Raw genomic sequence first — 24,699 nt, forward strand, 5'->3', positions numbered from 1 at the left:
GCGCGTCGTCCTTCCTGTCGCCGCGCGCCGGCAACAGTTCCTTTGTCGACTGGGCAGTGCTCTTTAGCCTGAGCGGCTAGATGCTCCTCCCATAACGTCTCGACGTGCACTCATTCCTCAGATTTCTGTCATTAATAACTCGATAATTATTGCGAATCTCACAAAACAGTATGGGACTTTTATATTTGTCTTAACCCGCTCTATGTCTCCACGAGCCTCTGCCAGATTAGTTATAAGACACCCTGTATACGAATAAACTATAGCAGTATTTGCCGTTACATAGGGAATATTGTCGCATATTATATCATTTATAAATTATATTAAACCTGCCAAATCATTTTTAAGTGTTCAATATTTTATAAAAAAAATAATATATAAATAATATTGAAAACATAGTGTATTTAACTTATTAAAAAATTTCTAACAAATGATTACTGTCAAATTTTTGTAAGGACACTCTTATACAAGGGTCATGCCAAAGGTTTTTAGATATTTAAAATCAGGAAGCCCTACGACAACGAAACCCAATGCATTTAAAAGAACATTTCCTCCACTGAATAATAGGTATGAAAAACTTAGATCTACTGGTTTAGGAAGGGGAGGTGGAAGAATTAATTAGTTTGGATCCGTCACTCGACCGCGACGGAGCTCGAGAGACGCGATTTTCGTGCTATGACTATATGATTTTAAATTTAATTTAAATCAAGTGGTCTGTTCTTTTCAGCTGCACTGCGGAACTAGTGCAATAAGTTAGAATGAGACAACTATATTTTTTCTCACTTTAACTTATTGCACCAGTTCAGTAGTGCAGCTAAAAAGAACAGACCAAAGACTAATGTCATGAGCGTTTGGCGAAGTGTTTTGGGGTAGACTCCTGTACCGCCGCGCCACGCCGCCGCCGCCGTAAAATTTAACAACGCCGATTCCGCCGCCGTCAATAATAAAATGTTTAGCGTACGCCGCCGCCGCCGCCGCCGTTATAGCAATATGGCGCGCTGCAGCGTGCTAATATTAAGTGTATAACTTAATTCTCGGCCTTTTTTGCTCAACTTCAATGCTCAGTTTAAAAAAAAAGAATATTTACCTAATCCCGAAAGCAATCTCTCTCACTTTCTACACATTTCTGCCATCTTTCAGGCAACTTTCGAATTCCGCTTCGGAAAAACGATAGTGGTTTGGACTCAATGAAGTCATCGATGCTTTTTCTGACTTCTTCAGAAGTTCCGAAGTGCGAATCAACTAGGTGATGCTGTAGCGATCGGAACAGGTGATAATCTGATAGGGCGAGGTCTGGAGAATACGCTGCGTGAGGAAGGATTTCCCAGCCTAAGTTGGAGATGATTTCCAAGGTCGCTTTTCCCGTGTGTGGCCGTGCGTTATCATGCAACAGTAGTACCTCGTTCCACTACCTCGTTCCACTACCAATAAATGGTCTTTTTTGCTTGAGTGCATCATTCACTTTGGTTAGTTGTTGCTTGTAACGTTCAGCATTGACCGTTTGACCGGGTTCGAGCAATTCGTAGTATACAACACCCTTCCAATCCCACCAAATGCACAATAACATTTTTTTCGCATGAATGTTTGGTTTTGGAGTACTGGTGGATGGCTCGCCTAGATGAACCCACGATTTGCGTGGGTCCCAAGCCGGTTCAAAGCCAAACAAACCATTTCCTGCGCTTCAGCTGCATTTTTTTAAGTTGGAAAGCGAAAAGGAGGCAGTGCCTCAAATGCTGCTTTTTGAACGACATTGCATTCACTACTGTTTTTGAGGTTATATCAGCAGGGCTGCCATCTGTTATATTGCATTCTAAAGTGCTTTCAAACCACCATAGGGCGGGAATAAATTTCAATTTGCATAGAAGCTGTCATTCATTGAATTTTGGGGCCGAGAATTAAGTTGTACACCTAATAAAATAATTGGCTGCGTTCAGCGGATGCATTCAGTACTACAACCGCTCACTGAGTACTCAGTAAACTTTTACATTTGATTGTTATATTCCTTTAGATCTAAAAATATACGCCAATCAGATGCAAGAGTTCACTTAGCGCTCAGTGAGCAGATGTAATACTGAATGCACCCAACAATTCGCATGCGCGAGACTCCTATAATTTTTGATAGTTGATACTACCTGCATAGAGCCATTTATTGAGGATTGAGGATTGAGGTAATTTTTGATACGGAACGTAAGAAAAGATAAGAAAAGCTCATTATTATTTTAACATTAATATTATATAATATTTTGCATAATTAAAAATTATATATTAAGTAAGCCTAGTGCTAGCAGAAATTATTTATTTCAGCAGAAATTAAATAGAAAGCTAACAGAAATTAATTATTACCCAATAAACATACATGTCTAAAAGATGTCTAAAAGATTTCTTTAAGATGTCTTTTAGACATACAAGTCTAAAAGATATCTTAAAAAAATTTTTTAGACGTCTTTGAAACATGTATGTTTACTGAGTATTTTATTGTACTAAAAGATAAACAGACATAGGTTATGTTCTTTATTCTAAACCCAGACAGCATAATGTCCGAAATCGGGACATATGATGTTTTACAGACATTTTAAAGATATCTCAAAGATGTTCTGCACCACGATGTCTTAAAGATGACTTGAAAATGTCTGAAAGACGTTTTATGTGCCGATTTTGAATATTTTGCCCTCTATGCGCTGCCTAGGAAAGGTTATTGAAAATATTTCATTGTTTACAGATAGTGAATTTATATAATATGTCACATGTAACGGAACTCAAGGAAGAAAAAGTTGACGAGCTGGGAGAAATTTCAGACAGTATTCTCATTTATAATAAATTTAAAAATAATAGAAGTCTGTCAGTAAAAATTGAGAATTCTACTAATACTCGAAGTCTTGCTAGGCAATATTTTGGCGTACTCAAAGATGATGAAAAAAATATGGTAGTTGATAAATTTCATGTTTACTGTAAAGTATGCTTTATGTATCCTGATGGACGAAAAATTCATAGATATAAATCAACAGTGAGCACTGGAAATTTACTTTTACACTTAAATGAAATACATGGTATCAAACCAATGAATTCATCAAATAAAAGATCTAATATTAGGAGATTCTTTAAATTTTCCCATCCTCAATAATTACCCAATTCTTCACAAATAACCAAGAAAAAGAAAGAACTAAGTGATAGTATAACCCTTTGGTTTTGCAGAGACCTTATTCCATTTCATGAAATTGAAAAAGAGGGTTTAAAGGACTTCTTAAAATTTCATAATGTCATACAAAGTTTATCAGATGTGCCTTGTTCAAGTACATTGTCTCGTAGGTCACTTACAAGAATATATGAAGATTGTCTGTTTGCTGTTAAATTAAAAATAAACGGAGATAATCCAAATATGGTTTCATTAACTATGGATGCATGGACTGACAATTACCGTCATAAGCCATTTATGACTTTTACGTTGCATTGGATATCACCGATTATAACACAATTGAAATCATGTGTCTTACAAACAAGCTTTTTGCCACATCCTCATACAGCAAATAATATTGTTGAAGAATTGAAGAAAGCGCTGACACGGTTCAATTTGAATGAAAAAATAATAATTCTCGTGACTGATAGAGGAGCTAATATGATCAAAGCAGCAACATATATGAAAGTTGAAAGAATATCTTGTATTGCACATGGACTCCATAATTTAGTGATGGTGGATACTCTTTCTAAATTATTAGAAGTTAATAAGATTATTGTTAAAGCTAGAACTATTATAAAAATTCTGAATTTCAAAATCCAAGATATCGAACAAATAAAAGATAACATACAGCAACAGGATATCAATAACATGCTTGATAAAGTTGAAAATTTGGAAGAATTACTAGAAGCTGATGTAAGATTTAGTCCTGTGATGACGGAAATTAATAACGAACATTTATATGCATGAAAGTTTTCTTCATTTGAAATGTCTTCAACGGGACTACATAAAGATGTACCAACGAAGTGGAATAGTACACTGGACATGTTGGCAAGTTTGCTTAAAAATAAAGATAAACTAAATTATGTATTAATGGATATAATGTTTATTTCATATACTCACAACCTGAGCCGAAATATTTATAAGATATTTTTTACACACTGAACTTTCTTGAATGAAAAATATATTGTATAATATATTTTTAATATCAATTATATCAATAAATATCAATTATAAAAATAATTTTTTTTAGAGGCAGTGATACTCTGTTTGGAAATAAATAGACAGTATGATGTAGTTTCCACAGATGATGAATGGGAAGAAATAAAATCTATAGCAAACTGTTTAACAAGCATTAAAACAGTAACAGAAATTCTTTCTGGTGTAAAATATTCAACGGAAAATCTTGCATTTTTATTCAGGTTTGTAATACGACCCATACAGTATAGCACCGTTGCAGCAACATCGCAGGAACGTTGTTTTGCAAAGTTGCAACATTGCAGAAACGATGCGAAATGTTGCTGCAATCTTCTAGCAAAGGTAAAATGTCCGCTTGCAGCAATATTGCAATGAATATTGCAATAACATTGTAGTGTAACATTGCAGCAACATTCGTAATATAATTTGTATGCAATAATGCTTTATACGTACCTACCAAAAGTTCTGGGCCACCTAAATAATTTTTGAATGGTTTAAAATGTAGGATTGAAATTTATAGGGATACAATGGGAGCACAAAATCTATTATTTAACCACAAAAACACCCACTTCCACACCTCCGGGGGACGGGTGGAGGAGGGAGACAAAAAATCTTAAACGGCATGAGGGGTTGAATGAGGGCTCGTTCAAAACGGCTTTCCGAGACGAAAACAACGCGAGGTCGCCGAGGACTCTACGATATTTTTCACAAAGTTATGATTATTTGAACATTTCTATTGAGATTTTGCGATAGCGAGGGCCCATGACGACAACAGAATAAAGATAAGACTTCGTGCGGGCACGCGCGTTCCTGAGTGTGTGTGTATGTGTGTCAACAAAGTAAGGGCCCCATGATTCATAAGTCTCGTAGTATTTAACGACTCCAAACCTTCTTTGTTGTGTGTGTGCGCGCGCGTGTGTGTGTGTGTGTGTGTGTGTGTGTGTGTGTGTGTGTGTGTGTGTGCGCGCGCGCGTATATGCGTATCCGGCCAACCAAGGCAAGACCGCTAACGTGTCCGGTCAACTAAGGCAAGGCCGAGATGGGAACACTGGTGTATGTGAAGGAATAAAAACACTAATTATTTTACCAAATGTTCAAATTGATGTCCTTCGACAACTTGGCAGTGGCCTAGGCGAACATAAAACGTATCGATAACGTTAGTTAAGAAATCGAGTGTGATTGAATTTGGAACGTTCACACACAAACACACACACACACACACACACACACACACACACACACACACACACACACACTCACGCACGCGCGCGCGCACACACACACACACGCACTCGCACGCACGCACACACACACACACATACACGCACTCGCACGCACGCACATGCACGCACGCACACACGCACGCACACACGCGCGCGCGTGCGCACACAAACACACACACACACACTCACTCAGGAACGCGCGTGCTCGCGTGAAGTCTTATTTTTCTTCTGTTGTCGCCATAGGCCCTCACTATCGCAAAATCTCAATAGAAATGTTCAAATGATCATAACACTGCGAAAAAAAATCGTAGAGACCTCGGTGAGCTCGCGTTGTTTTCGTCTCGGAAAGTCTTTTCGAACGAGCCATCACTCAACCCCATTTGCCTCAATGCCATTTAAGATTTTTTGGCTTCCCTTTCCCCCCGTCCCATGGGGGTGTAGAGGTGAGTGTTTTTGTAGTTAAATAATAGACTTTGTAATCCCATTATATCCCTATAAATTTCAATCCTACATTTTAAACCATTCAAAAATTATTTAGGTCCGGAACTTTTAATAGGTACTGTATATACAGGGTGTCTCAGAACTTTGAGACACGGGCTCCGTAGGGACATAGAGCTAAGTGAGAAGAACAAAAAAATCCTGTACCATAATGTGAAAATCGTAATAGTTTTTTAGTAATAACCGCGTAAAGTTTGGCGTTTTCCACGCCCATCGCGGCCTATAGACGCTCCGCGGCAAGCTGTGTGCGTAGGAGCTGAGCAATAACGCGTCTCGCGCTGACCGTCGCGATGGCGTCTTGGCGCTTTGACGCCGCGCGACGGTCAGCGCGAGACGCGTTATTGCTCAGCTCCTACGCACACAGCTTGCCGCGGAGCGTCTATAGGCCGCGATGGGCGTGGAAAACGCCAAACTTTACGCGGTTATTACTAAAAAACTATTACGATTTTCACATTACGGTACAGGATTTTTTTGTTCTTCTCACTTAGCTCTATGTCCCTACGGAGCCCGTGTTTCAAAGTTCTGAGACACTCTGTGTACAGGGTGTTTGAAAGCTTATCATGCAGACGAAAGTTGGAGATAGATTGGGTGTAGCCGAGAAGAAAAGTCATGTACCTTAATGTCTTAAATTGGCAATAATTGCCGAGTTATTAATTAAAACATGTGAGCCAACGAGCACGTAGAGAGCGAAGGGTGGCCGCAGTAAGCATTTGATACAGGCGGAGTCAGCGAGTGACGATAGACGGTCGGTCGCTCCTGGTCGTTCGCGCTCGCTCGCTCCTCGTCGCGCGCGTTCGCCTCTTATCGCTTACATTGCCCCTCGCCGCGCGCGCTCGCCTACCGCCACTCGCTGATTCCGCCTGTATCAAATGTCTACGTGCTTACTGCGGCCGCCCTCTCTACGCGCTCGTTGGCTCACATGTTTTAATTAATAATTTGGTAACTATTGCCAATTTGACATTATGGTACATGACCTCTCTTCTCGGCTACACCCAATCTATCTCCAACTTTCGTCTGCATGAGAAGCTTTGAAACACCCTGTATATGTACATATATATATACAGGGTGTCTCAGAACTTTGGAACACAGGCTCCGTAAGGACATAGAGCTAAGTGAGAGGAACAAAAAAGTCCTCTACCATAATGTGAAAATCGTAATAGTTTTTTAGTAATAACCGCGTAAAGTTTGGCGTTCTCCACGCCCATTGCGGCCTATAGACACTCCGCGGCAAGCTGTATGCGTAGAGGCTGAGCGATAACACGGCTTGCGCGGCGTCAAAGCGCCAAGATGCCATCGCGACAGTCAGCGCGAGACGCGTTATTGCTCAGCTCTTACGCATACAGCTTGCCGCGGAGCGTCTATAGGTCACGATGGGCGTGGAAAACGCCAAACTTTACACGGTTATTACTAAAAAACTATTACGATTTTCACATTATGGTAGATGACTTTTTTGTTCATCTCACTTAGCTCTATGTCCCTACGGAGCCCGTGTCCCAATGTTCTGTATAAGTAAACCCTGTACCCTGTATAAGTAAACGGTAGAATTATAAATTGTAGTCGGTTATATACAGAGTGAGTAATTATAAGTTTACAACCTGAAGTGTACAGGTAGATTACATTAAGACAAACATAAAAGTCCCATACCGTTTACCGAGATTCGCAATAATTATCGAGTTATTAATGACAGAAATCTTGAGGAGTGGGAGCACGCCAGCATACAGTCTGTAAAGTAAGAGCGTGCACGGGTTAATGTGTAGAAAAATTTATTTTTAATGATTTTTAAGTACATGGATTTGTTGTACTCCATGAGAAGAAAAATGCTATACCATTAATAATGAGTCCAGTCATCACCGGCATTCATAATTGTCTGGCATCTCCGAGGCACACTTTCCACTAAGTTGACTGCGTATTCGTTCGGTAAAGACCTCCAAATGAGACGAATTTGTCGTGTCAGCTGCTTCAAAGTGCACACTCTTTTTCCTCGAAGCTTGTGCTTGAGACATGCCCACACATTTTCAATGGGATTTGCATCTGGCGACTGCGATGGCCAATCAAGTGTGACGATGCCAGACTGCTCTTTCCACTCGGTGCAAAGCTTGCTCCGGTGTTTTGGGTCGTTGTCTTCCTGTAAAATCCAGTCCTCGTTTTTTCTATGAAGCATCGTCCGGCAGTCGACAACAAACATTTCTCATAAATTTTAAGCATTAAGGTCGGGTTCCGCTTAAACAAATTCCCAATTTTTTTTCCATATTCGGCGTCACTTTGCCTATCGAACCACGTTCTGGCAAGTCATCGACATTTTTGATCTTCTTATATTGCTGAACCCACTTACCGACGAACGATTTTGACTTTCCCATGTATTTAGCAGCCACTGCATATTACATTTTTGGTCCTTTGGGGTGAGAACAAAGGAACACAGCCTCGTAGCGCGATGCATATGCGGCACTCATGGCGGTTAACGTGTTTCTCAGGTTAGAGTTCGACGCCAACTGAATCTTTTGTGACAAAGTATTCACGACAAAGATTTCATCTATTGGCTCACAAAAAACTAGGACGATATTTGAAGCCAACTGCCATTTATGCCGTGCACGCTCTTACTTTACAGACTGTAGATGATTGGAGAAACGTTGCAGCTGCTCAGGCTACGGCGCGGCCCACTTGGCCCAGCAACTGTGGGCGGTGTGCGGCGAGACGTACTTCTGACGAGATAAAACAACGAATAGCGGCACGTTGTCCTTCCCCTCGTCTTTCCGTTATGTCGGCGTGCTTCTACTCCTCAGATTTCTGTCATTAATAACTCGATAATTATTGCGAATCTTGCAACACGGTATGGGACTTTTATGTTTGCCTTAACCCAATCTACCTTCACATTTTGGGTGGGCAGCTTATAACCGGCCACCCTATAAATGCGAGTTTTCGTCACATGTTCTCCTCGCGGAGATGATTGTCGGTGCTATCCTTTCCACACCACCAAGCGGTAGATACCACGGCGCGTTTTTTTTATAGTGGTATCCCCAGGAGGCCTAATCCACTGTACATTAATGCATCAATGTAAAAAAACTGCTCGAAGTACCGTCCTTCTTCTCGCATACAAAATTTGGCTCTTCGTTTAATATCGCGCGTTGCTCGGTGCGTCATTTTCGGCATGATAGTATTGAAGGCCGCGACAATTGCCTCACGTATTTCTTGTTCTGTACCATCACACCGCTGTTCGATTAAATTCTTAACGTGACCCCATAAGAAATAATCGAGCACATTATGGTCAGGAGATCACGGCGGCCAGGTGATCGAACCACCTCGACCTATCCACCTTTCCAGAAAACGCATATCTAATGCATCTCGCACTTGCCGGCTAAAGTGCGCAGGAGTTCCATCGTGTTGAAAGATCAACTCCGCTCGTGCCTGTAGAGGGATGTCCTCGAGTAGCCCTGGGAGTTGATTTTTGATAGAATCCGCGTAAATCTCGCCATTAAGCCGAGGTGGCAAAAAGTACGGACCGATCTGAAAATTATGAAATGTTAGAAAATCATTGCGAGAAAGAAGTTTCTTCAATTGAATGATACTCACCACTCGGTCCGCAATTACTCCGGCCCAAACATTAATACTCCAACAGTACTGGAACGTGCCTTCTCGAACGGCGTGTGGATTTTCCTCCTGCCACAATAGGAAATTCCGCGAATTAAACACGCCGTTCGGTGTAAAGGTCGACTTGTCCGTCCACAGGATGCGGTCGGGGAATGAAATATCCCGCCGACACTGCATGAGTAAACCTATGCATTTCAACGGTGATTAATAAAATCAATAAACTGGCAACAAAAGAAATAACTTGTAAACCAATACCTTCACAGGAAAAGACGCGCTTCTGCTCATCTGCTGGGAGAAGTTGCTGCACGCGTTGAAAATGATACGGACGCAGATTATTCTCTCGTAATGTGCGTCGCACCAAATTGCGTGAGACATCCAATGCAGTCGCTACCTTTCGCGTGCTGTTGCCGGGGTCTCTCTCAAATTCGTGCAAAATGCGCTCTTCAGTATTTACATTCTGCACTCTTTTACCTTCTTCTCGTGTATGTCGCAGGACCGATCCCGTTCTCACCTGCCAAACCGTACGTTATAATCATATCGGTGTATTCACTCGCGGTGAACATCTTTACACGTTTCTTCCAATAATTATTTCTTCAGGCTATATTGTCCACTGAGGCCGTGTCCGCAGTCGCATTCTACGAGTTTGCCTAAAACAATTGACAATCGACGAAGACGGTGTAAAAAGATTCGCCGTTGAGATGTGATATAAGAATGTCTTCGTCGATCGTCAATTGTTTTAGGCAAACTCGTAGAATGCGACTGCGGACACGGTCTCAGTGGACAATACAGCCTGAGGAAATAATTATTGGAAGAAACGTGTAAAGATGTTCACCGCGAGTGAATACGCCGATATGATTATAACGTACGGTTTGGCAGGTGAGAACGCACTTGCCGTGGAACGTTTATACGCAGAATGATTTCCCGCGCGCGACAAACCCTCTCGACATACAATTGTCTCGTATATTGCGAAATTAAAGGCGACGGGATCGGTCCTGCGACATACACGAGAAGAAGGTGAAAGAGTGCAGAATGTAAATACTGAAGAGCGCATTTTGCACGAATTTGAGAGAGACTCCGGCAACAGCACGCGAAAGGTAGCGACTGCATTGGATGTCTCGCACAATTTGGTGCGGCGCACATTACGGGAGAATAATCTGTGCCCGTATCATTTCCACCGCGTGCAGCAACTTCTCCCAGTAGATGAGCAGAAGCGCGTCTTTTCCTGTGAAGGTATTGGTTTACAAGTTATTTCTTTTGTTGCCAGTTTATTGATTTTAATAATCACCGTTGAAATGCATAGGTTTACTCATGCAGTGTCGGCGGGATATTTCATTCCCCGACCGCATCCTGTGGACGGACGAGTCGACCTTTACACCGAACGGCGTGTTTAATTCGCGGTATTTCCTATTGTGGCAGGAGGAAAATCCACACGCCGTTCGAGAAGGCGCGTTCCAGTACCGCTGGAGTATTAATGTTTGGGCCGGAGTAATTGCGGACCGAGTGGTGAGTATCATTCGATTGAAGAAGCTTCTTTCTCGCAATGATTTTCTAACATTTCATAATTTTCAGATCGGCCCGTACTTTTTGCCACCTCGGCTTAATGGCGAAATTTACGCGGATTTTATCAAAAATCAACTCCCAGGGCTACTCGAGGACGTCCCTCTACAGGCACGAGCGGAGTTGATCTTTCAACACGATGGAGCTCCTGCGCACTTTAGCCGGCAAGTGCGAGATGCATTAGATATGCGTTTTCTGGAAAGGTGGATAGGTCGAGGTGGTTCGATCACCTGGCCGCCGCGATCTCCTGACCATAATGTGCTCGATTATTTCTTATGGAGTCACGTTAAGAATTTAATCGAACAGCGGTGTGATGGTACAGAACAAGAAGTACGTGAGGCAATTGTCGCGGCCTTCAATACTATCACGTCGGAAATGACGCACCGAGCAACGCGCGATATTAAACGAAGAGCCAAATTTTGTATGCGAGAAGAAGGACGGCACTTCGAGCAGTTTTTACATTGATGCATTAATGTACAGTGGATTAGGCCTCCTGGGGATACCACTATAAAAAAAACGCGCCATGGTATCTACCGCTAGGTGGTATGGAAAGAATAGCACCGATAATCATCTCCGCGAGGAGGACGCGTGACGAAAACTCGCATTTATAGGGTGGCCGGTTATAAGCTGCCCACCCGAAGTGTGAAGGTAGATTGGGTTAAGACAAACATAAAAGTCCCATACCGTGTTGCAAGATTCGCAATAATTATCGAGTTATTAATGACAGAAATCTGAGGAGTAGAAGCGCGCCGACATAGCGGAAAGACGAGGGGAAGGACAACGCGCCGCTATTCGTTGTTTTATCTCGTCAGAAGTACGTCTCACCGCACACCGCCCACAGTTGCTGGGCCGAGTGGGCCGCGCCGTAGCTTGAGCAGCTGCAACGTTTCTCCAATTATCTATGCCGGCGCGCTCCCACTCCTCAAAATTGCTGTCATTAATAACTCGATAATTATTGCGAATCTCGGTAAACGGTATGGGACTTGTATGTTTGTCTTAATGTAATCTACCTGTACACTTCAGGTTGTAAACTTATAACCACCCACCCTATACAGGGTGGGAGGTTATAAGTTGACAACCCGAAACGTGAAGTTATAAAAATAAGTAGTTTGCTATTACGAGTCAGGTACGTGTATAGGAGATAAGCAGAGACGACACAACTCACCATCAAACGAAAGAAAACAAAAATGGAATGCTAATTTCTGTTCTTTTTAATTTTACTTATTATAAGAAGGAAGAAAAGTCTATAACTCACGATTGAACCAAATATAAAATTGAAAATAAATCTCTTTAATATTACAGAAACGAACGCGCGCTAATAAGTGGTAAAAGCTGTCACTTTCAAGATAAATAATAATATAATAATAAAAAGAATACAAATCCATCGGTTTCTTCAAAAGTAAGGATATCTTATGCTTTTTAAACTGCGATTGACATTTTGTCTTTCTCGTTTATATTTTCAAATTTTATTTGTTTGGGAAAATGCTCGCGTAATCAAATATTTTATCCTCAAACATTATGTTATAATCGTGTCCTACTAATTTAAAATACTTTATTTATTATTACAATCGCATTAATCCTTGTTGCTTGGCGACCACATTAACCCGTACATACCGGATAACATTGCCGTCAACTATTACATTTCGTTGTGCAATCATCGAAGGAAAGAAATGCGTATCGACTTCGTGGATCTCCCTCGCAGCACTTAATACGATACGCACGATCATTAACGGAAGTTACAAAAATAATGTGTACAATCTTATCACGTGCATCGACTCATTGCATCAGATGTTGTTCAACTTCATCGCCTGCGTCTGACGTGTCATCCTTACCTATCTTCTATATCTGACACGTAATAAACAAACTGCTTATTTTTATAATTAAAAAACTAAACTTTGAATAACATTTTGCAAGAGAAAAAATTGTCTTAGAATTCGTCCAAGAACAAGTAATTTCAAAGATAGTAAGATAGTAAGCCCACCCAGGCCATGCATCGACCGGAACAAGTGGAAGGGGCTAGGTCTGGCAAATACGGCGGGTGCGGTAGCAGATCCCATTTCAGCGTTTTGAACGCGTGTCCTGAACGATGGAAGTGCGATGGCACGGAGCGTTGTCGTGCTGCAATATCACTCGTTCGTGTCTCATGTCCCATTCTGGTCGTTTTTCGAGCAATGCATGGTTCAAATTGATCAGTTATTGTAGCGATGCCCATTGACAGCTTCACCCGGTTTCAACAGCTCACAGTACACAATTCCTTTTTGGTCCCACCAAACGCAAAGCATTGTCTTCTTTCCGAAGCGATTTGGCCGTGCCGTCGATGTTGATGCTTCGCCAGGTGAAAGTCACGATTTCTTGCGTTTGGGATTCTCGAAATATATCCACTTCTCATTGGCAGTAACAATTCGATGCAGAAAACTCTTTCTCTCATGCCGCAAAAGCAAAATTTCGGAAGTGACTCTTCGATTTTCCATTTGTCTCTCAGTCAACTCATGCGGCACCCATTTTCCTTCCTTTTGAATTTTTCCCATGGCATGTAAACGTTTGGAAATACTTTGGCGAGTCATGTTTAATGCTTCCGCAAGTTGATCTTATGTTTGCGTATCATCTTCATCCAATAACGCTTGCAGATCGGCGTCCTCAATTGTTTTTGGTCTTCCGGAGCGCTCCTTGTCCTCAGTGTCGAAAACGCCACTTCTGAAGCATTTAAACCAATCTTCACAGGTAGTTTTCGATGGTGCATGTTCGCCGTAGGCCTCCTCAAGCAAACAACGTGCTTCAGCTGCACTTTTCTTCAAGTTAAAGTAGAAAAGCAAAGCTTCCCGCAAATGCTGTTTATTTGGCATAAAACTCGACATCTTCATTGTTAGAAAAAATATTTTTGCGTTGCGATATGTATTGGTATTACGACTGGTTATTGTTAACAGATGTCCAAGCTATAAAAAAACACAACTTCAGACATGTATGTCGACTACATGCGTCGTTAGCGCCATCCATGTGTGAAACCCGGAAACTTAGTTGCGCACCTAGTATAATTATATGTTAAATTTGCCTAAAAGGTAATCAATATAATAATTATCATGAATAATGTGAATTATTTATTATCATATACGAAAATGTTTCGCTAAACTAGATAATATGAACTTTATTTTAATTTTAATATAGTTAAAAAAACTTTACTATATTCTATTTAAATTTTTTTTTCAATCTTTATAGGGCAGAAATTGAAAGTAACATGCATGTAAACGAGGATGATTCTTTCATAATAAAGCAACTTAAAATAAATACTTTTATAAATTTAGATAAAAGATTTCCAATTCATGAAATTTATGTTTGTGCTGCACTTTTAGATCCGACTTTTCAAAATATGAAAAGAATTGCAGAATATCTTGCAAAAAAACAGCAATCTTTTGAAAAGTTTTTGAAATATATGATTCACAAAATGGTTTCTTTACATAATTTAAATGAGCAGGTAAAATTATTTTTATATTTCAGTTATCAATATTAGGTGCGTTCGGCAATGTAAATCGGAGGCATCGGATTGCTGGGGTGCTATACACGCTTACTGACAACTATTGATGTCGTTAACAGTACTACGCAACTTTTGTATACTATAGAAAAGCTGCGCAACTTTGTAAACGACACCGATAGTTGTTAAGCATACGGAATAGCACCCCAGCAATCCGATGCTTCCGATTTACATTGCCGAATGTACCTATTAAATGATGTTTTATAGCAAATTCTGCTCTTTGCACTATTGTATATTGAGTGCGTACTAAGGCTTATTCGTAATTTATTCTTATATTTACAGAGTGTCTATATTTTCAAATATTTTTAGGTAGTAAAATAATCTGTACGGCATCTATATGAATTGTTTTATTATTTAAGAACTTGTTGAAGATATATCTAAAATACATATATTTAAAACAATCTTAAATATAAAAACAAACTATAAGCGACTATAGTGCGCACTCAGTTTGCACTAGGATAAAAGACCGAATTCACTATTACATTTGATAATATTAAAAAAATATTTTTTTTCTAATAAAATATATTTTCACTAGTAAAAATTGCCTGAATTGTTATTAAACTATCAGATAATATAATGTTTTAATAAGTAAGTTTACTTGTTTTATAAATAGGTCTAATTATTTTATTTACATGTTATTCAAATAATAAAAATCAATTCATAGATATTTTCAATTAAATTATATTTCTAATGCATTTTTTACTTTAAATTGAATTTATCATAAATAAAACTTTCTAATATATCATAATTAATAAAAATTTTTATGTAATTTGCATTTGCAACAACTTATATCAATCACCATACACAGAGACAATAACTATTATTATTTTAAATAATTTTGTAACAAAATTAAGATGACCTTCACGTCTTCAAATCTTCAAAGCTATTGCATCCAAGAAGAAAATGTTTCCTAATAATTACGCTTTTTTTATAGATGAAATAGTTTTCTGAATATGAAGGTTTTTTGCTTCGAAAATATTTAAGGTGTGATAATAATAGTTGTTGTCTCATCTTATACAGGATGTCCCAGAACTTTAACACACCAGGGACGTAGAGCTAAGTTTCGAGTTAAATTCGCAGAACTTTACGCGGTTATTATTCAAAAACTATAACAGTTATCGCAAAATAGAACAGGACTTTTTTGTTCCTCTCACTTAGCTCTACGCTCCTATCTATGGTGCTGGTGTGTTAAAGTTCTGTACCCTGTATATATTTCTATTCTTAAAATACTGCTACAGATAAATTTCTATATTTAACCGTACTTTACCATGCACAACAGGTAGTTAACAAAAAAGTAAATGATAATTCTATTAAGCCACGTCAACTTCTAGGAGTTAAGAAATTACGATTAGAATTAGCTGCAAAGCATACAAGCCCAGTTTCCTCCTATGATCCTATTCTTATCGAAATTAAAAAATATCTACATATATCAGAGTCTGTTGAAGATTTATAATGATGGAATGAAATTAAGCTGTGGCTTCCAAATTTATATAAATTGATGTGTTGCGTGCATGCTATATCAATTATAAGTTCAGCATCTGAACGTGCATTCTCTTCTGCAGGTTTACTTATTACAGCAAAACGTTCTTCATTAAAACCACCAAAAGCTAATAAAATCTTACTCATATACGATAATTTTGAATTAATAAGGATTACATATTTCAAGTCATAAAATTAAATAAGAAATATGCTGGTTTACTAAAAGAAATATTCTGTTACAGAATAAATTTTTATATTTTGTTTTATCTAAAAGATGGAAAAAAATCTATAATAAAGAAAAAGTAATGACATTTCAAGTCTTATTATTATATATTCTGGATAATAATAATTCTTATTATATATACAGGGTGTTTGATAGCTGATCATGCAGACGAAAATTGGAGATAGATTGGGTGTAGCCGAAAAGAAAAGTCATGTACCACAATGTCAAATTGCCAATAGTTATCGAGTTATTAATTAAAACATGTGAGCCAACGAGCGCGTAGAGAGCGGAGGGCGACTGCAGTAAGCACGTAGACATTTGATACAGGCGGAGTCAGCGAGTGGCGGTAGGCAAGCGCGCGTGGCGAGGAGCAACGTAAACGACAAGAGGCGAGTGCGCGCGATGAGGAGCGAGCGAGCGCAAGCGACAAGAGGCGAGCGAGCGCGACGAAGAGCGAGCGAGCGCGAATGACGAGGAGTGAGCGAGCTATAAGGAAAAAGCTATAAAGAAAAAGCTCGCTCGCTCCTCGTCGCGCGCGATCGCCTCTTGTCGCTTACGTTGCTCCTCGCCGCGCGCGCTTGCCTACCGCCACTCGCTGACTCCGCCTGTATCAAATGTCTACGTGCTTACTGCGGCTGCCCTCCGCTCTCTACGCGCTCGTTGGCTCACATGTTTTAATTAATAACTCGGTAACTATTGCCAATTTGACATTATGGTACATGACTTTTCTTCTCGGCTACACCCAATCTATCTCCAACTTTCGTCTGCATGATCAGCTATCAAACACCCTATATATAAATATTCCTCATTGATTTTAACATACTAACACGATTAGCTGCGTGCCATGTGTAGTTACTACTCTCCAGGCTGCATTCGAAAACGTCACTCGGATACTCTCTTTCTTTCTTTATCTCATTTTTATATCTGTCCTGCTTATTGGCTATATGTTATCTAAACTATCTGTGCGACAGGCATTTTCGCGTCTTGTACCTTTCTGTAGTTTCTTGTAGAAACCATTTTTTTCTTTCTCCCTAAAGCATAGAAAAACTACTTTAATATTTTGATATTCAATTGTTATTAATATAAGAAAAAATGTCCTGACGCCGCCGTCCGCCACTGCCGCCGGTAAATTAGTATACGCTGATACCGCCGCCGCCGATAACGAAAATTTTCGACGAATCCGCCGCCGCTGACTAATTTTCCATCGCCGCCGGCGATATTAAATTAATGGCGCAGGGGTCTATTTTGGGGACTCGGCTCCATCACGTGCTGCAGTGTTCAATTGGTTTGCCGAATTTAAACGTGGAGGCAAAGTTTTAAAGACGAGCCACGCTCTGGGCGTCCTCAAACGGACAAAAATATTGCTGCTGTAAAAAAACTAATGAAAGAAGACCGGCAAATAGCTTATGGGAAAATAGAAGCGATCCTGAAAATCGGATCAACTGCAGCGCAGACGATAATTATGGATCACCTGCATCTCACAAAGCGATGCAGTCGTTGAGTGTCACATTTGTTTACGTCTGAGCAAAAGGAAAAGCTGGTCGATATCGTTATATGCTGCAAAGGTTTAGAAAAGGGCAAAGAACGTTTGTAATATTATATCGTCATAGATGATGAAACTTGGATATGTTATTATGATTCAGAAATAAAATAGCAATTGGTGTTTTCAAAATGAAACCATAAAAAATGTAATAACAACGGAGCGTAGAGAAAATTATGATCTTTCTTCACAAAAGCAGACCATATAGTGATTGTTCCATTAGAACGCACTGTGACAGCAGAGTGGTATCTTACGCACTGCCTTCCGAAAGTCTTTGAGGCGCGGGCTTCTACATATCCAAGGTCGATACTTCACCATTTCATTCTGACACGACAATGCACGTCTCACACAGCGGCGAGAATTTAGGAGATTTTGCAGGAAAATCAAGTTCGAGTCCTATCCATGGTTGCCACCTCTTCAGTTTTCGCCCGAAATCTCCAGGCGAAACACAAAATCTCCGGCTTTCTGGTTCAAGAGAAAAATCTCCGAGTCATATGATGTGAGAAGAAGAGAGATTATATTTTCCCTATTTTTTATAATCGGACAGAGAGAAAAAGAGAGAGAGAAAAAAATAATATAGCTTTAAGTCTTAACACACTTTAAAAATTTTTATAAATTTTCATCAAATTTTAATCAAATAATATTTTAATCAAATAATAGTTATGTATTTATTTTTACTAACGTATAAAATTATATGTTTAATTTAAACATAATATTATGTTAACATATTAAAATATTGGGTAGAGCGTATTTTTTCATAATATTTTTTCATAACGATATGATAGTGCAATATGCGTATATTCATAATATAAATAATGTTTAATTTTATAATAATTATTAGTATCGCACGATATTTAATTTGAACTTATATGTTAATATATTAATGTATTCGAAAATTTAATATTTGATACGTATTTTTAATTTGATACGTCTTTTTAATTTGATATGTATTTTTATTTGTTCTTGCCACCCTCCTCCGCTTTTTTTAGACTTCCGAGCAAAGCCTGGCATAGAGGTGGCACCCGTGGTCTCATCTCATCTATTTACTCTCCAAATTTTATTCTTTGCGATTTCGCATTGTTCCCAAAAGTGAAAGGAAAGCTTTGGGGACGTCGATTTGAAACATCAGAAGAAGTATTTGCAACTTACAATGAGGAAGTATCGATGGTGTCAAAACAAGAATGGAATAAAATATTTAATAACTAGTTTTTGAGAATGCACAAGTGTATTGATGCTCAGGAATTTTGAAAAATTGTAATATGTATTGTTTAAATAAATTCATTTGTTTAAGAATATCTAAAAACTTTCAACATAACCTTCGTAAGGCTTTGATTAAGTACTTATAGACACTGTCAGCCAAAAGGTTAAAAAGCGTAAAGGAATAAAGATAAATAAATGTTCTCACCTGCAAATATCTTATATCAAAGAACGATAAAATTAAAAAAGTATTTGTTTTTTATCCTTATAAAGTGACTCCTTCAAAACTTACATTTTGATACATCTCAACATATATGGAGTCCATCTCTAATAATTTAACTTGTAAAGTGCAAATGATGCTTATACAGGGTGGGAGGTTATAAGTTGACAACCCGAAATGTGAAGTTAGATTGGGTTAAGACAAACATAAAAGTCCCATACCGTTTTGCGAGATTCGCAATAATTATCGAGTTATTAATGACAGAAATCTGAGGAGTGGGAGCGCACCGGCATAGATGACTGGAGAAGCGTTGCAGCTGCTTAGGCCGCAGCGCGGCCCAGTTGATCCAGAAACTGTTACCGGTGCGCGGCGAGGGGAAAGACAATGTGCTGTTATTCGTTGTTTTATCTCGCCGGACCTACGCCTCGCCGCACGCCGCCAACAGTTGCTAGGTCGAGTGGGTCGCGCTGTGGCCTGAGTAGCTGCAACGCTTCTCCAATCATCTATGTCGGCGCGCTCCCATTCTTCAGATTTCTGTCATTAATAACTCGATAATTATTGCGAATCTCGCAAAACGGTATGGGACTTTTATGTTTGTCTTAACCCAATCTACCTTCACATTTCGGGTTGTCAACTTATATATAACCTCCCACCCTGTATATACCTGATATTCAACGTTCACTCTAACAGCGTTTAAAGATGTCCGACGCTCAAAGCTCATTGTATGCGAACAACTTCTTCCTTAGACATCTTTATTTGTTAACATCGTAACGCGCAGAAGCGAAACATCATGATAGCTCCACACTGCACACGATCATTGTCTTGTTCTCAAGTGTCCCGCAGTCTAAAGGTTAAAGCCCGGTTATTCAAACTTCTCGTAAGTTAGCCGATAGTTAAATCATATGTTTGTCTTTGTTTTTCCTTCAACTTGGACAAAGACAGACATATGATTTAACTGTCAGTTAACTTACCAAGAATTTGGAACAACCGCTCCTAAGTCCTTTATATCTCAATTCTCTCTCCCTCTCTCTTTCTCTCTTTCTCTCTTTCTATCTCTGTTTCTCTCTCTCTCCCTCTCTCTTTTTCTATCTCTGTTTCTCTTTCTCCTCCTTTTCCCTCTTTCGGATCGCTAATGATGAATAACAGAGTCGAGATTACAAAATTCAAAGTAACATCTAATATAGCAGTTCAAGTGATTATGAACTTATATCAAATTCAGTATGTTTTTTGGTTGCAGATAACGGATTGGTTAAAGACATTCAAATTTTATTACTTCATTTTAATTACGCACTCAAGATTGTTATATCTTTTGAATCATTCATTACGAATTCAGGGTCAAATTTTCTCTAAAGTTAGTTTTGAATATTTTTGTATTGTTTGATACACACTTCATAATAAAATTTGAAAAACGAGAGCTAGACCTTTCATAGAACACGGAATTGAAAATTTATTCCTCAACAAGTGAGAAGACAAACTTGTTTTTCATTATCATGATAGTATCAACTTTTCGATAATAGTCGTAAATCCGAGATTTCCACCAAACCCATTCGGCAAAGAAGTAGTTTTCTTCAACATATTTCACCCGCTAATAACGGAAGTAAAAATACCCATGGAATACCGTTAATCCGGTAATGGAATACCGGTAATGGAATACCGTTAATCACTACCGTTAATCACTAAAAGCTGTCGTGTTTGATCCACTATTTTAGATTTTGCAATTTCGACTCGATTCATTATCAGCGATACGAAAAACATAAATTAATCAAATATGATCATCTCTATAAGGAAATAAAATTAGTTATTTGGAGCCGCCATAATGGATCTTCCATTTTGAAATATGCAATTTCGACTCTGGATTCATCATCAATGATTCAAGAAAACCTCTTAATAAGTAAGCTTTCATGTAAAATATGGAATTATTTTCTTTGACCTGTTTTGGCACGAAACTTTGATTTCGGGTAACCAGTAAACTAATTATCTATCAAAAAAAAGCATAGTGTTCGGAGCTTTTTACAAGTACGTTCTAGTGATCCTTTAATATTCTTTTGTACAAATATCTTTTTATGCGAAAAAGGTACGCAAAAATTTTCAATGTGTCATTTCTCGCTTCTGACGTCATTATCCAGTATAATCATGATGAGCCGTGAACCTTGACATACATTGATGCATTGTTGCACATGCACATGGTGACACATTCTATATCCTCGTTACATTCATCTTGATTAATGACTATAAGGTTCCTAAGTGCTTCTCTATGTTGTTTGTCGATGTTGAATAGTAACGCCAGAAGCAAGAAATGATGCACTAAAAATTCTTGAGTATTACTTCCAAATTAAAAGATATTTGTATAAAAGAATATTTTAAAATATTAGAGCGTACTTATAAAATGTTTCGGATATCATATTTCTGTCTTGATAGCCAATTAACAGTCATAAAATAACTGTAATACTCATATGGCCTAATTATACGCATGCGCAATCACTTCCGTATGACCAGCCTCTTATTATAATCATTTTACGATTGTTGATTAACTTTTAAGAAAAAATCATAGCGTTCGATATATTTTACAAGTGTGCTCTAACAAAATATTTTTCCATACGAATACTTTTTTATTTTAAAATAGCACGCAAAAATTTTGAGCACGTGTTTTCTCATTTCTAATATCATCAATCAACAATTACGTGACGAGCAATCAACAGCTTTAAACATAAGTAAATACATGTTTAAATTCTAATATATTAAAAAACATTTCATAACTGTGATTGAGCCTATTAGCAAAAAATTCCGAAAATTTTTTTCTTATTTCAATAATCAATAAATAGCCATAAAATGCATATGGCAAAATTATATATTAAAAAAAAAAGTTATAGTCATATTAATTTTACGGCTATTTATTGGATTATACGGCTGATTATTGGAATATAGGAGAATCTTTCAGCTTTTTGATATTCTATAAATATACCTAATAGATCGGAAAGTATCATTAATCCTTACAATCTGGGTGATTTTTTGAGCGACTTTTATAATTTTTGAACTAGAACTTTTTCATATATGTCAAAAGATAGATTAATAAACATTGAGACTCCTGCTACGTTACTATAGTGGCTCCCCAGATTATAAGAGTTAATCAATAAAATATATCTTATGAACATGTAGAAAATATAATTTTATGAACATATCTTTTTATTTTAATATTTCGCACACGCTTTTAGACGTGTATTTTCTCATTCTCTGACATCAGCATTCAAAATGAGCGTAACAAAAAACTCCAGAGGCCTTAAAGCTTTAGAATATAACAAAATATAGATTTTAGAGGAAACGTTATGATAATAAATATCAATATTTTCGAAAAATTGTTCTTTACATACTGATATTCATTATTTTAGTTTTAATTTTCAGTTTGTTTGTCTAATTGATCAAAATACTTGTTAATGCATGAGCAATTTTAGATTATGTACTTTATCCAGTAAATATGATAACATCAATGACGCATTTTATGATGGCAGAGATATTATTAATATGTGACTAATACGTCCTTTGATGTCACTCTAGTACTTGAATATTATCAATGCTTAACTAATCATAAGAAATAGTACTTTGTGAGTTTTGTTTATCAAGTTTACAATTTATTTATTTTCGAAGCCCGACACATCATACGCAACGAGATGTAACAATTTCATAAAGACTCCTGTTTCCTTACCGCAGTCATCTTAAACAATGATGTCAGAAACAAAGAAGTCCATGCTGAAAATTTCTACAAGTTACGTCAAAATAAAAAAAATATATCCATAAAATGACTTTTGCAATTAATTCAGCATATACCTAAAATATCTCGGAAATTTTCCTTTGCTTTAACGATTAATAAATAATCATAAAATTAAATAACCAATAGATAAAAAATCAATGTGAAAAAATCATGAGAGGAGGTAGATTAAACAAGAAGATTGCATATCATGTTTTACAATTATACATTTATTTATTGATTATTATAAAAGAAAAATTTTCTGGGCATTTTAAAAATGTATTCAATCGATTGTATCATTTTATGAATATATCTTTCTATTTATCCATAAAATAATCCATAAAAATTTTCAATATAGATTTTCCTGCTTCTAACAACATTAACCGAAAGTTCCGCGGCGAGGGAATAAGAATCTTAATAGTTCTATTCCTCTTCAACGTATTCTTTCGGAAAAAATCCTACTTGATCTCCTATTTTACCCTTCCACCACCCTTTGGCATCGCCCTCCTTGCTCAGTACTACAACCCGGCAACCACGTCGCAGGCTCAATTGATTACGTTCGCAGCCATGGAAATCGAAAAGCGCTTTAGCCAAAATTCGCCGGTACGGCCATAGTAGACGCTGATCCAATTTCTCAAAGTTTTCTGATAGTGATGCCCGCTCGTAGTATTCAACGAGTTCGACGACGCTCTTGAAGAAACGAGATTCGCTGAGATAATAAAAGTCCGCGCCCTCCACATCACGCTTAAATACACGGATATGTTTTACCGCTCCTTCCGCTCTAAAATGTAATACGTTCATTATATTATAATGTAGCATAATTTAATAATAAAAATATACGTAGAATAATATAATTCTTTTTTATGGATTTGGAACTCACTTAATACTAAGCGCGTAATTAGTTTCATGCTGAAGACGTGGTTGTCCCGCCGGACGAACGCGCAGCATGTATGTCCCGTCTTCACGAGATTCTAGTTTGTTCGAAGCTGCATCTCTGCCCATTTCTCCGACAAACCATAGTTTCACAGATAGAGCACGTTCGCAAGGTAATGGTGGAGGTGGTGTCGGTGAAGGCGGTGCTGGCATACAGCGACCTGAGTGCGCGATGCACTGTTTGTGCACGGCTAGACGACATGTCTCGCATTTATAACCCTGCATTAAGAACAGTTCCTTTTAGAATTCAGCAAATATTTAAAAATTTATATAATCTTATATATATTTACTCAAAAACATTCATTCTTTAATTTTGAGTAAAAATTAATCAATGGGTAGTTATTATTAAATAATAGTTCATTATATAATATTCCAAACATAATTATCATTTAAGAGAAAGTCGTAAAGTGTAGATAAAAAAGAACAATGAACTATACAGAGTGTTCCGTTTTAAATATCCCAGACCAATATCTCGAAAAATATAAAAGATAGGGAAAAACATTTCAGATAAAAGTTGTATGGTTTCAAGGGAGCATAAAATAACTATAACAGTTTGTTTACAGACGCGCCACTTCCGAAATATTCACTAATTGTTACTTTTCTTAAATGGAAACCCCAATTTTTTATTATATCATTTTTTTCTATCAATTAATTTGAACAACTTTTGTCTGAAACATTTTTTATTTGCCTAATATTTTTTGAGATATTTCAGAAAACTTGATAATTTTTTCAATATTTACCTTATGATATCTCGCTAACTGTTCGTCGGAAGAAAAAATGGTACTAAACTTTTTTACTCTATGTGGACTCAAGAATATATTGTTACAGT

The 24,699-nt window shown here is 37.9% G+C and overlaps 2 protein-coding genes across 4 annotated transcripts in view; one reads left to right on the top strand and one right to left on the bottom strand.

Annotated features, from left to right (window-relative positions):
• The first annotated feature begins 17,013 nt into the window (after positions 1-17,013).
• LOC112589839 (uncharacterized) lies at positions 17,014-19,383 on the top strand. The gene is made up of 2 exons (XM_025304600.1): positions 17,014-18,277; positions 18,768-19,383. Exons 1-2 carry the CDS (start codon positions 18,114-18,116, stop codon positions 18,982-18,984), a joined length of 381 nt encoding a protein of 126 aa, XP_025160385.1. The 5' UTR covers positions 17,014-18,113; the 3' UTR covers positions 18,985-19,383.
• Positions 19,384-23,177: 3,794 nt separating this feature from the next.
• The window catches only part of Vav (Vav guanine nucleotide exchange factor), an 82,523-nt gene continuing 81,001 nt past the window's right edge, over positions 23,178-24,699 (bottom strand). For 2 of the 3 annotated variants that reach the window (XM_025304598.1, XM_025304597.1), the window contains exons 9-10: positions 23,818-24,089; positions 23,179-23,718 (exon numbers count right to left, since the gene is read on the bottom strand). In XM_025304598.1, the coding sequence (XP_025160383.1) occupies positions 23,361-23,718; positions 23,818-24,089 (630 nt within the window). In that variant the 3' untranslated portion in view covers positions 23,179-23,360. Of the gene's footprint in view, positions 23,719-23,817; positions 24,090-24,699 lie in introns of all 3 variants that reach the window. The other variant, XM_025304599.1, reaches the window with a different exon arrangement.

Source organism: Harpegnathos saltator, unplaced genomic scaffold (assembly GCF_003227715.2).
Source record: "Harpegnathos saltator strain DR-91 unplaced genomic scaffold, Hsal_v8.6 scaffold628, whole genome shotgun sequence".
Classification (NCBI taxonomy): Eukaryota; Metazoa; Arthropoda; class Insecta; order Hymenoptera; family Formicidae; genus Harpegnathos; species Harpegnathos saltator.